The sequence below is a fragment of the Osmerus eperlanus genome, chromosome 10 (genome assembly GCF_963692335.1).
Source record: "Osmerus eperlanus chromosome 10, fOsmEpe2.1, whole genome shotgun sequence".
NCBI classification, from domain to species: domain Eukaryota; kingdom Metazoa; phylum Chordata; class Actinopteri; order Osmeriformes; family Osmeridae; genus Osmerus; species Osmerus eperlanus.
In genome coordinates, this window is record NC_085027.1 from 14,865,045 (window position 1) to 14,877,920 (window position 12,876).

General features: G+C 42.1%; 2 protein-coding genes across 6 annotated transcripts in view; both read right to left on the reverse strand.

The window, feature by feature from the left end:
- dennd2b (DENN domain containing 2B) overlaps positions 1–9,029 on the reverse strand; it is a 42,508-nt gene extending 33,479 nt beyond the window's left edge. For 2 of the 3 annotated variants that reach the window (XM_062470636.1, XM_062470634.1), the window contains exon 1: positions 5,112–5,291. The gene's annotated coding sequence lies outside the window, so the exon portion shown is untranslated. Of the gene's footprint in view, positions 1–5,111; positions 5,292–8,919 lie in introns of those variants that run through there. The other variant, XM_062470635.1, reaches the window with a different exon arrangement.
- A 1,100-nt stretch (positions 9,030–10,129) lies between these two features.
- tmem9b (TMEM9 domain family, member B) lies at positions 10,130–12,804 on the reverse strand. 3 transcript variants are annotated; one of them, XM_062471564.1, is made up of 5 exons: positions 12,538–12,804; positions 12,110–12,201; positions 11,814–11,922; positions 11,510–11,644; positions 10,130–11,356 (listed from the first exon to the last, which is right to left on the reverse strand). In XM_062471564.1, exons 1-5 carry the CDS (start codon positions 12,616–12,618, stop codon positions 11,249–11,251), a joined length of 525 nt encoding a protein of 174 aa, XP_062327548.1. In that variant the 5' UTR covers positions 12,619–12,804; the 3' UTR covers positions 10,130–11,248. The 3 variants fall into 3 exon arrangements, with proteins under 3 accessions (XP_062327548.1, XP_062327549.1, XP_062327547.1); XM_062471565.1 differs by having other exon boundaries at positions 10,130–11,404; positions 12,673–12,802; XM_062471563.1 differs by having other exon boundaries at positions 10,130–11,404; positions 12,538–12,799.
- Between the last annotated feature and the right edge of the window lie 72 nt (positions 12,805–12,876).

Sequence of the window (12,876 nt, forward strand, 5' to 3'; positions counted from 1 at the left end):
CTGTCAGGTCCTGACTGATATCTCCTGATGGTTAAATACAGTTAATAATCACTGGTGCAAGTGAAGGCAGGCAAGCCCAGGGAGAATATGTCATTCTCAAAGAACTACTTTGGACACAGTAAGACACTGGCAACTATTATAGATCTGAGCAATTTTGAGAAATCCGCTTTGTTTGTGTTCCAACGTTTCATTCATGATGGAATGCACCTGTCAGATATTGATGCCAAATTTGGCTATTGACTTAACCCTCGCGCCAACTATTTACTTGACACTGAGTCGATCTCTGTAGGATTATGACAGAAGGAAGCTAACAGAACTCTTCTCCCTGGGATGGCCTCCCACCTCTGGATTCTAGTCCAGTCATGCTGAGTCTACACGGCTGACAGCAGTCAGGATTTATACCCTCTCTGCCCCTCAGCAAGGGGTCTGCTGCCGGAAGTGACCTTGGGCTAAACTCCGACCCCGCCTGACTGGTGCTAATACACATTCTGGTGAACAGGACACTGGGGCCCAGGTCAGATTACTCAGTGGAGAAATCAATAGAGAATAACATTCGCTCCTTAATAATGTTCATTTTCCTACCTGTGACCTACCCAACCTAGAACAGGATTAGCCAGTCATGCTAATGTTCCTCATTGGTTCTGAGGAAACAATCCCATGTCGAGTGTAATCTTGTAATCGTTATTTGATACCTCTCTTCTAGTGAAACCAGTCTCTTAACAAAATGCTGAAGACATAGGCTTCTGTTTACCAGTGCAAAACTTGGCTTGCATCTGGGTCTACTTTATTTAAACCGTCTCATTCCTATAGGTGTTATTATAAACCCTTTCACTCAGTCTCTTGCCAGCAAAGTTAGCTCACTCATGTTCCAGTGTCTTCACTTACTGTCGACATGCCCTGAATGCCAGCCCTAAAACTAACAGCTCATAACTGTCACTTCATAGCTCAACCGTATGAATACAGGCCAACATCTGGGCAAGAAACATCACAATTAAAGGAAATCTGAATTTTCCTCTGGTCTGAGAGTATTTTACAGTATAGAATTACATCATAAACTGGGCTTGTTTAAGAGTATTAAGTCATATGGATTATTTAACAGTCTCCGATCTATAAAATGCAGTTCAAAGAAAAGAGGTCTAATTCAAATTCTACACTTCTGAGCCTCAGTGTGGCTCATCTGAAAAGCAATATCTAAGAAACAGACCGTGATGAACAGTCTAGAGTTTGAGCAGTTTAATATTCATGAGGAACGTGTCTCTGAGACACTTAACAGAGAAGAGCTTTGTGTTCAGCCCATCTAAGCAGATGTGGTTAAAAAGTAAGCCCTTTATCGGGTGACTGAAATTCACAAATAACGTTGTCTGTGTGCATGTGTGTGTGTGTGTGTGTAGCCACAGGGTGGAATGTCCACAGGTCAGAGGTCCCTAGAGTCTCTGCACTAACAGGTCAACTGTCCCATAGAACTGTTCGTCATGCACAGGTATGCGCTAATATTTGCCCTGTCAATCAAGGTCCACATTCAACACATCCAAAGGTTGGGTGAATGAACAGGAGCGCGGCAGAAACACCTGGGTCCAATGATAAGGTCTTCTTTTTCATCCAACAAAGACTACACTCAACTATGTGCACACTCAACACCTGGCACTCACTGACACTGTAGGATACTGTAGTCTGATTTGGTGAACACTGCACTTTTCCATGGTCTGGGATTGTGAAAACGTATTCCAGATTCTTCTCCCATAAGGCAGAAACACTGTTAAAACCTCCTGAGGAGCCGCCTCTGCTTCTGATTTCCATACCCCGCCACATCCCCGTCGAAAAGCAAGCAACAGACACAATGGCCTCCAAAAATAGAAGCAGTTAGTGTTCTAATTCCGATTTTCCCCTCCCTTGTCTGCTACACCTCTCCACCACCTCTCTGGAAGATTCTGCTGATCAGCATGCTGACTCCAAGGCCTTCAAACCACCATGGATCTGTCTTACAGGCAACAAGCCAGAACGGGGTACGGAAGGCTCTGTAGACTCTCAACTCTTTCCAGACGTCATAGCCCGATGAAGAACATGACTGAATGGGTAGAACTGTACTGTACCCAGGCTGGGTTCAGAACCTCTTCAGGATGACCCATTTCTCAGAGACAAGTACAGATTTGGAAGTGTCTCAGCCAGGAGGAGAGTTCAAGAGTGGGAATTGAGTTACTATATAAATATATATGTTAAAGAGGAAGCAAGGACCTGCACTGGACACTCAAACCCTAACAGAACATCATATGGTTTTTATAAAGCCCTTTACACGGACTTTACATGTGATGCGTGATACATGCTGCTTGTTGTCATGGAGCAAGCACGTAGTGTTTAGGTTGAGAAGAGCAAAAATGACAGATATCTCTGTTGACAAGCATGACTTCAGAGGGGTCCTTCAACCTGAATCTATGGCTCTCTGGTGGTAATTAACGTCAGTAGTCAGCCCTGTCTCTCACACAGGCAACAGGAGAGGCTGGTTTTGGTCTCCTTTTGACTTGAGTTTCAGTGCCAGGGTTGAGGAGACAACTGGGTTTCCTGAGCCAGAAGAATGGTCTGTGGCTCAAGGGATGGTTGTTTTTTCGGAGGGCTGTCCGTGCCAGTCTCCCACTGTCCGTTCTCACTCCTGGACAGGGGGCACCCCAAGTTGACGCTGCTGAAAGCAGCTGCACACACACCAGCACAATACCCACAGGTCCATGCCACTGTAGCCCTGGCTCAACTTGCCAGATGGAACCCATTCTTAAAGAGACCCTTTTCATCTCCCTTTCTTTCTTTCTTTCTTTTCTTTCTCTCTATCGCTCTGTCAGTCGTTCAGCTGCTTACAGTTCCCTCCTTTTCAAGGCAATAATACCAGACTTGCTCTTTGTGGAAACGAGAGGAGAAAGAAAAAAGTCTGTGCAACCTGGTTATGAGCATGCACAGCTGTCGAGGCTGGCATGTGGAAAACAGGCTTATGTCCATAGGAGCTACTACAGGGGGTTAGGATGTGTGTCACACTCATGACTTTTGACACACAGGCATTGACTTTACAAGGAATGAGGAAAGCAGGAGGGACGGTATCTAAAATCCAGATTTAAGCCAGGCTTTTTTTCTCTAGCCCAAATAACAATGGCCGGAGATCTCGGTAGGAGTTAAAACATCATTCCTTTTTCCCACGTCTATTCGTGACCAAAATGTTGTTATGCTACAGAATTAGCAAGTAAATCCAGTATCATTTGTAGCTAAGGTGTCAACTTCCCTGCAGTTCAGGAAGTTTACCTTATAAAGAGCCTTCGCATGGCAAGTGGAGAATGCACCAGCCATCCTGAATATCCATTTGACAGGTGTCTAAGTCCCTAGGAAAGACACTTAAGGCAACATTGGGAGTATTTGCAATCCTAACGTTTAACAAGGAGGACATGGGATTGGTGCTATTTGAACAGGGAGACACTCAGACAGTGCCCCACCTATCACTTGAGACGGAGTAGAGTGCCGCACACATCAACAGTGGATAAAAGGTGTCTCCTTCCCTCCAAACCAAAACACACGACAGGAAGTGACATACGGTGTCGAACATGTTCCTGTGGTAACAAAGGCCGGATGAACAAGAGAAGGGAGTAGACTGGGTAATGGAGGACAGGGTCCAAGACGACGCTCATTAAGTCAAATGAACTGTACCTTTCCAGGTGAACTACAAAAAGTTACTAAAATTTAAAGTGAAGTTAACATTAAAGATGACCGTAGGCTGTGTTTTGCTCACGCTCGCTGTGGGCCTAATATGCAAGCGCCAGAGATGAAATGAACTTGAGGTGTAACAGCAGGGCGACAGACTGGAGTCAGCACAAGTGATGCTCCACTGACTTTCAACACAAGTTCCAACTGATGTTCCAACTTCTGGTCATCGTTCAGAGCAGGTTTTGCCTCAGTCTACTGAACACAACATTGTGTGATCGAAAGAATCGGGTCAAACGAGACATAACAGCAAGCTACTTGATAGATAATAACAGGTCGGCATCTATAATAACAAAAAAGTATCATCTTGAACTGGGCTGCTATGTTACCACTCACAATGAATATGAAAATTAGGCTCTAAGGTTAAACATAGACTCAGACCTGGTTGTTTTCTGGCCTGGGTTCCCAGAGACATGGCTGTACTTGATCACAAGGTTCCTCATGAGCCTCCGACCACAGAGGGAGCAACAACACCATCATTGATGTTGATGAAGACTGAGGCCCTGTTCAAGACCCTTCGACACTGTATCACAATTAGTAGTTCTGATAAAGGGCCAGTGGGATGGTTACCATGACTAGGCCTAGATCAACTTTTTTAAATGATAATATTAATATACAGATGTGTGTACTATGACAGAGGACAGGGGAGGCGTGAAAGCTATTGGTGTGGTGACTAGGGTGGGCCTGACATGGGCATGCTGTAGATCACCCATTAATTGTGTATCAGCTAATAAACATAAAAATGTCTGATAATGACAGCTTGAAGCATCTGTTGACATCCCACCCTCCTCACCCCTGTTACACAAGCCCTGGACAGGGAACAGAGAGGGGCCTCCCCAGCTTTGTGCTGACAACCCAGTCCTGCTGGAAGGAGAGGTCATTGTTAGATGTGCACAATAGACACTCTGTTCATGGAAAGTTGAAGAAAAAGAGCTTGCAGCTGCAGGGTCTGTATTTGGAGTGATAGCAGGAGGCCCAGGCAGAAGTGTATCTTTGCAGAGATGCCCCTCTGAGATTAGAAAAAAAGAGAGAGTACAGTTCTAGCTGAAACCTGGTATTTAACGCTTCTTAAATTATCGCGTGTTACACAGAGGATGCTAGTTTGCCAGTTAGAAGTTGGCCAGCTACATAGGCTATGATAAGAAGAAAAAAACAAAGACAAAAAAAACATGATCATCATAAGAGATGGCTGTATTTAATGTAGAACTGCATAGCGGAAAGTTGTTTCAGACCTATGTCTGCGTTACATTTGATATTTGATATTCGTGCAGCCGCTAAAATGGACTGCCAATGGTAAGCGAGAAGTGTACATACGGACAATATAGCTCCACGGTACATCGTGCCCGCAACAAATTAACAAGCGATTAACTTTACTGTACCTCAAAGTAGCGCCTCTCTTCCATGATCATCTTCAAAGTAGAATTTCCCATTCAATGGAATTGCAATCCGTAAATTAAATTGCTAGAAAACTCGAATAGCCTATATGTTGGAAACCTGCCTCTTACTCATAGCTTTGGACTGGGAGTCGTGTCTCCCTAACCAAAACTCTCTCCCTCTCTCTCGGTCTCCTTGAGCTTGCTGGAGAGGCGTGGGCTGGACTTGTTTCTATGGAGATAGATTGTTTGCCCCCCACTTCACTCTGGATTTGGCGCTGTTCCCCTCAGTCCCACGAGTTTCCACAGGCTCTCTTGTCTATTGTATGCAGCTGAGGTGGAGTCTATAGAGTTTCTCAGGAAGGCCTTTAGTAAATGTCCTTTAGTGTCATGATCAAGTTGTCCACATTCTGGATCTGTTTCACACAACAATTCAGCGTACTAAACTATTCAAGGTAAAATGTTTATAGGAAATATCGTATGGGGATGTGATAAAGTCAACTTCAAATGTAATAATCAAGAGACCAGTAAAATACCTGCTATCAGAAGTTCTGTGTGCAAACTGTGTGGCCATATATGAACACATATTGAAGCAGCACACCTTTCTTAATGTATTAGCTGATGTTATTCCCTATGGGATTACAGTGTAAAGGTCACTGTCTGGTTGTCTTAATGAGAACGATGTGGCTGGGCTTGGGGCTTAATCTCTTGTTAAGTCATCCCAACACACTGGGAAACAACATGTTGTCCGGACTAAACAATCCCCAAGGGAATATGAGCACTGTTAGGAAGATCACCATACCCAAAGAATGTGTCTGTTTTTCGCTTCCTTAAGTGTGGGGCCACATCCAAGCAAAACAGACTCATTTGCAATCACTGTGGTTTGAAGGAATCATACCATGCAATGTTTGTGCCCACATTTGTAGGGCCATCAAGTTAAACTAACAAGCACATATGCAGATCAATTTAGAAATGTTTTCAGACATAAAAACTGTATGGTATTTAGAGTAAAAGAGAAAGGCACGCTATCGCCCTACAGCACTGGCAGTTTATGAAATCCTTTTCCCACAAAACAACTCGACTCAAAAGAATTCCAGTGTCTCCTCTCCTTGATCATGAGCACGTTGTCCACACTGTGGTCTAATTCAGTCCGTCCACTGGGACATCCTTTCACCCGACAGACTTGGGAACAGGGAAAGTCGCAAAACACACGCATACGTCATCACAGCACATATCAGATTTGCAGGACATCCACTGTCTTGTCACTGTGTAGCTTCCCTCTGAGCTCTCCTCTCATACATTCTAAAGCCTCGTGGAAGGACTCCAAGTAACTGAACGGACTGAAGACACAACATCGCTCAGTGGAACGCATGCATTGTGAGACAAAGGGAAACTTACATGCTCCATTTTGTTGAACGCACAACCCAAACTAAACTTGATACTTCTGGAATGTTCCCTGCTATTGAGCAGCACTGCCTTCAGGGTTAATTCTCTGTACATATGCTACCTTGCTCTTGCTGTAGCATAACTTGGGAAACTCAGCCAGTAAAATTTCAACTTTCATTGACAAATCCTTTTCTTCTGGTCATAGAATGATTGGTGCTTGTCTAGTGCTAGATTCTACAGAGATTCTAACCCATTTTAATGCTTGGCCTCAGGAATTTGTCCACTGAGCTTTAATGCTATAAATCTGTTTCAAAATAATCTCCCCAAAGCCCCCAACTATCTACCTTTTACACCTGTTAAAGCCATTTAGAAAGAAAGAAAAACACACGCAGCGTACACTAAATGTGTTACATTGACTCAATGTTGTGTACATTTGTGAAGGATACATTGGCCATGTTGAGGAAACCCACAAAAGCCCCAGAACTTTTCAACAGTATCAACAGTACTTTGCAGTGTTATATTCAGTATTCACCACACCCTTACCACAAAATATTCCTGTGAGATTCTGTCCTCCGGCATGTGGAGATTTTAAATAGCTTAAGGTCAGCAGGTCAAGGGAGCTATGGAAATGAGGATGGTCAAACCCAAGTCGCAGTTTGAGAGCCTCAGAGCTGAAAACAGCACTGGGGGAGAATTTATCTTATCTGCTGCCCACCATCATGTACTGTAGGTATTGTTTCTTTTAGTGCACAGCATATTCCATTTCAAGACAGATCCTGAGGCAAACGTCAGTGTCAAGTCCTATCAGGTTGGAGCACCAATTCAGAACTTCTGCCTCAAGCCAGCAATACAGTAAACCAACAATGAGGGAGGGGACGAGACCCATCAGCACTTTTTTCCTTTTCAGTTTTCTTTGTAGTTTACCTGTGGAAAACCACACATCAGCAGGGCCTCTAGGAAGAAAAAAAACGTACACAAATAGTACTGAATGGTAGAGAACTCACGTATTTTGTCAATCAGTCAGTTAGTCATCCACTGACATGTATTGTATACGTGCGTCATGATAGGATTTCTATTCAGTGAATAGGAGAGAAATACAGATGTAGGAACCCATTTAGTAGAACAGAGACATCTATGCTGTTCCGAACGTGTTTGATTATGCATACTGCTAATAAGTGCTGCAGCCCCAGGCCCCACTAAAGCGTCTTTTGGTTGTGTTCTTCATATGGACTCCATTTGGAGTCTGTGACCCATGGGAAGCACTGCTACAAAAGCCATCCATGAGACTTTGAAAACAGTTGCTACTGCAGCTTCCATGAACAAATATCTCCATTGAATTCATTGAATTCATGAATTATGAATTCATTCATAGGATGTGTCTCGGTCGTTCCTTGATCACCCAATACGTTTCGCTTGTTGGTGTCGATACGGTGTGAGCTGAGGTCACTGTGTACAGTATTCATGTGCAGAGAGGATACCTGTAGCCTGAGGGCCCTTGTCTCCATCACTTCAATGTGTTCATGTTATTATCGTTGTCAACCTTACAGTTTGGAAGGACAGAGACATGAAGCACATTGGCTTCATTCTTGGGGAATAAAAAAGGGAGCAATAATATAACACTTGATGTTTACTCCTGTGACAATACCACCACTCATTATGAACAAAGTAGCAACAAAGTATATGTTTCTTGATTCATGATTCAATCATTAAAAGCCATTATTATGCAGTTCAAGAAGTAAGGGGTAGTCCCCTAGTTCCACTTCGAGCACACACATCAGAGTAACTGTATCAGAAGGTCAGATAACCTCCGCTATCTTGAGTTCTGTGGCATTAAAATATTTCCCTCCAGAGCACAGCAGTCATAATAGCGGCCTACACAATGAAAGCTCTTCAACAGTCTTTGAGTGAAGAACTCCAAGAGGATTTATAATGGTTGACTATGACAGAACCACTTCATGCATGATTTGCAAGATTTAGCTGGGATAGTACTGATTGGAGCAGATAGCATCTATATAATATTCCCCAAAATATCAGATGTCAAATTGTAACAAAAAGTGTAGTTTGATCATTCAAGAAGGCGACTGTAACAAAGGCAGACAACCAACCGAGGAATTCCAGTTGAGGCCAAAGACGTCAATAAAAAGGACTAAAGCGCCCCCTACCGTTCACAATATACACGGTTGATTGGATATAGTTCAGTATTTTGCTATTACTGTAAAACCAATATTGCATTTTAAAGTGAATATACAAATAACAGGAAACAACAAACCACAACCTATGAAATATAAAAAGTTTTTGAAAATCTTTCGTTCAATCGAATATTACACAAACTTCTCATTAGGTGCTGAATTGGAACCACCCAGACTATTCTAATGTATGGTTTTCTTAAGCAAGTAATTAGGGATATACTCAATGAAATGCACCTCACCAGTTTTTTTCTGTTTTGGGCGGTTTTCTGTTCAACAGTCCATTCTTGACAGCAAAACTGCAGCTCTCAAACCGAGTACATTCTGATTTCTGCGCAGACTAATCTTGTCTGTATAACGGCATGGAATGAAGAAAAAATGAAAAAATGGAGAGAACAGGAAACGATGACGGCCACTCTGTGAAAGTCATTCGGGTTAATGATATTAAATATACAACCCATTTCAGTACTTCTAAACATGTTTAAATCTTTTTTTTAATTTAACTATAACAACAACATTATGTGATATTGACAAACAATGCTCTTTTTTGATATCCGTTAATAGTTTCTTGATTTTTGTGGTCTGATCTCTGTTCATAACTTTTGATAGTTGTAGCCTAATCCTACAATTCCAAAGAATAATTTAGCCGCAATCAGCAATGGCGGATTCCTCCTCAAAATTGCAAAATATGGTGCGATTGACATGTCTGCATTCACCGTGAACCTACACTCTACTAGCACACTGAGACACAGGCAGTGTTATGCTTCAAAAGTGTGTTTGAGTGATTCCACAATGACGAGTAACGTGAATGGGACTTTATCCAGTGTCCAATAAAGTCTTGCAACTTAGATAGGCTATGGAAAGTTTTGAGTGAGGAACAGAGGGGTTCAACTTGCAGTGGCCTCTTAAAATGAATTCTGTTCCACACTCAATTCTCCTTCCCAACCTTTTTGGAAAGGAAAGACAAAGTTGCAGTGGTCTCTTAATTTTTTTCCGGAGCTGTAGGCTAGTATCAAATGAATGGCCAATGTCCAGAAGTTGCCATTCATTTGATACTATATCTGGACAAAATGTCAGCTTTCTGGACACTGGCCATTCATTTGATACTACGGTATATCTGGACAAAATGTCAGCCTTCTGGACACTAATCAACAACCGGATGCATCACGGGCACTGCACTATCTATAATTCCAGGAATGTGTGTGTGCCACCAATTTTATCACGGCCACTATGCACTATCTATACTTCAAGGAATTTGTGTTTCACTGACATCTTAATCACTGACTGCATCAGAGCACTGTGCACTAGTCCTAATTAATGATAGATTTTTCTCATACGTTTTTGATCTCAGATGTTGCCTCCCGGTGGACAAACTTCAGGAGAAAACTACAAGTATCCTATTTTGTACAACTGCTTAAATTTTACATCTGTATTTGAATAAAACACTGCCAAAATATTTCACAAATTTATTTCAAAATTGAAGGTATCACAGATACAAGAGTTAAGAACACTTTCATTAAATCAACCCAATATATCAGTTAGCCGCACATTTGCAACCATCCACCTACCACCAATATCTAACAGTCTTCACAATCCAGTGGTATTGACACATGGTCATATAAATGCTGTCTAATGTAAGTATGAGACAATGCAAGTTATGCAGAGAACTAAAAGAGAATTTGGGATTGGTGTCAGATTCATCTTAATTAAGGAATGAGAGCTCAAGGGATGACAAGCACAGCACACAAAATGTGTGTAGACAGTGACACTGGGATCTGTCTACAATAACAGGCATCTTTTGGAGTTATTGGAATAGGCCTATATATGATTTCGCACTATTATGAAATGACGACATTGCATGATATATTTTCATCCTATATAATGCACACCGGATTCCCTCAAATAATATGGAAATATGACAGGAGTGTTTACAACAATGCAAGCAAATGACCAGTTGCCTGTAAATTTACTGTAGATAGTTAAAAGCGTCCAAGTAGGTTCATACAGGAAATAGGACTTCAAATAAAACATGCATTTTGAAAGTATATATTACAAAACATTTCTTATGAATTGTTTTTGATTTCCCCAACAGGAGATTTTTTGTAGACATTATTACCTTGATATTCATTTTGCTGTTAGAAACTGCAACATATACTCCAATTTTATACAACTTGACATTAACTATCAGCCAAGATAAACATAAGCTTGTGCAAATTGCTAGCATTATCCATTGGAGAGTGAAAGACTGCTATTTGCCGTGACAAATTATGCTTCCTTATATTATTAGTAAATAAGACAGATCCCTAATAAAATATTATACACTGGCAGTATGTTGAAGATCTCTGATCAAAACACCACCATGTAGCCAATCTTACAGAGATCCTTCACTATGATCACTTCCCAAACACATTATCATACACAATGAAGCACAGTTCCAAATGAGCAATCATTCACAAATGAGGATGCAAGTCTAGGATGTTCGGGAGGAATCAGACAGAAGAGGGGGGGGGGGGGGGGCTCAGTCACAGTGAATTTGCTTCTTCCAGTGCCTTCATTTCCTACAAGGCCTGTTTAGCTGAGCACCACATGGCGGTCGAACACAGACTTCCTCTGCTCCTGGACCTGCCTCCTCCAGCGCTGCTGAGCGTGCTCCACTTTGTTCAACATGTTGGGCCGCGACTGAGAACGAGACAACACGTTGTGGGCGTTAGCGAACGGCTGCTGGTCCTACATGAGACGCACACAGAAGAACACATGTCAGAAGCACGATCAGCCTAGCAAGTTCCCTCATCCCGATCCCTTCGCCGACATGGTCGATACAAATGCACATACCCCAACGTCATCATCGCTCTGGATGAGCTGGGAGTGTCCAAACAGCCTCCTCTTCAACATGGGCTCCAGCAGGGTCAGGTACACCATGTAGAGCAGCAGCAGGCCCAAAATAGACAAGTAGAGGATAATGGTCACCTGGAACAGAGTAGACATGTACATCATGGTTAGCCCTGACTATAACGCTATTTTAATTGTCAAAGAATGTTATAGAATGTGTTGGAGTAGTGTCACTTTAACAACCTATAGTCTGTGTGTGTAATAACTCAACTTAATTAAATATCGACTAACCCCACACTGAACTTACTTTAATGGTTCCAGAGCTTCTTTCCTCATATTTGCATTCACAACGTAAGCAGTATGCCTCCACATCGTTGCCATCAACTGGCATTGGCTCCACAACATGCAGACAGTTACTAGGGGTGAATACAAACTCAATCTCACTGGTTTACAGTAGTTAAAGCAGAGAACAACAAGCCTGGGAAGGGTTTACAGGAAATTAGTCAAAGGCACAAACAGAAAAGTAGAGATGCTGTATTGGTACATGTTTTCTTTTTTATTGTTGGCATGTTTGTATTTGTGGCAGTGTTCGTGATGACGTACCAATCCTTCAATGAAACATTTTGCTTGTAGATCTGTCCTAATACCTCTCTGTAGGGTGGACAGATGCATTTACATCGGATGTCTTCTGAATTCTGGGGGATCAGAATAATAATATAAGATTAATTATATAATTATATTGATAGCTAGTTAGTTAACTGCGACAGACAGGGACGAGATACCACAGTCAACCACAAAACGACTCAAACGGCCGATTGCCTTTTCTTAAACGAAGCTAACATCAAACGATAGCAGGTTAAGGCTAGTAGCTAAGCTAGCTACGTTACAGTACCCCAGTACTCGTGTAAACTGACTGTATCTAGCGAACCAATTTTACAGTTAAGATGTTACATTCCAATCATGTGCGTTTTAAATATACATGCGATTGCAATTAAAAATCAATATGGTTCTAGCATCCTAGCCTAGCTTGCCTTGGCATCCGATGTCTGTGTTGACATAAGTAGAAAACAAACAACAACTGAGAGCAGTTGGACAGCGACGGAAGACACCATTTTCCTTTGTTTCGATTCGAGAATACTTGTTTGGTCGTATATGGCGAAATTTACCTGCAAAATACTTATACTAAGATATTACTATGAACCAACTGTAAAGACTTAGGAGCCCACAACTAGCTAGCCAGCTAGCTAAAACCTAATCAGCTGACTACAGGCGCGTCTTCCTGTGTCCATGAATAATATCCCCGCTAGTACGGTACAACCGGAACCAATCATAGTCCTTTTATTATTCATTTAGCATAAAAGTAAAAGAGG

Excerpts from the sequence above, each read along its gene's own strand:
- tmem9b (XM_062471563.1), bottom strand. The coding sequence starts at position 12,618 with ATGGTGTCTTCCGTCGCTGTCCAACTGCTCTCAGTTGTTGTTTGTTTT. Across the intron at positions 11,923-12,109 it reads AATGTTTCATTGAAGGATTG|TAACTGTCTGCATGTTGTGG; the intron begins GTACGTCATCAC and ends ATTCACCCCTAG. Across the intron at positions 11,405-11,509 it reads AGAGCGATGATGACGTTGGG|GACCAGCAGCCGTTCGCTAA; the intron begins GTATGTGCATTT and ends CGTCTCATGTAG.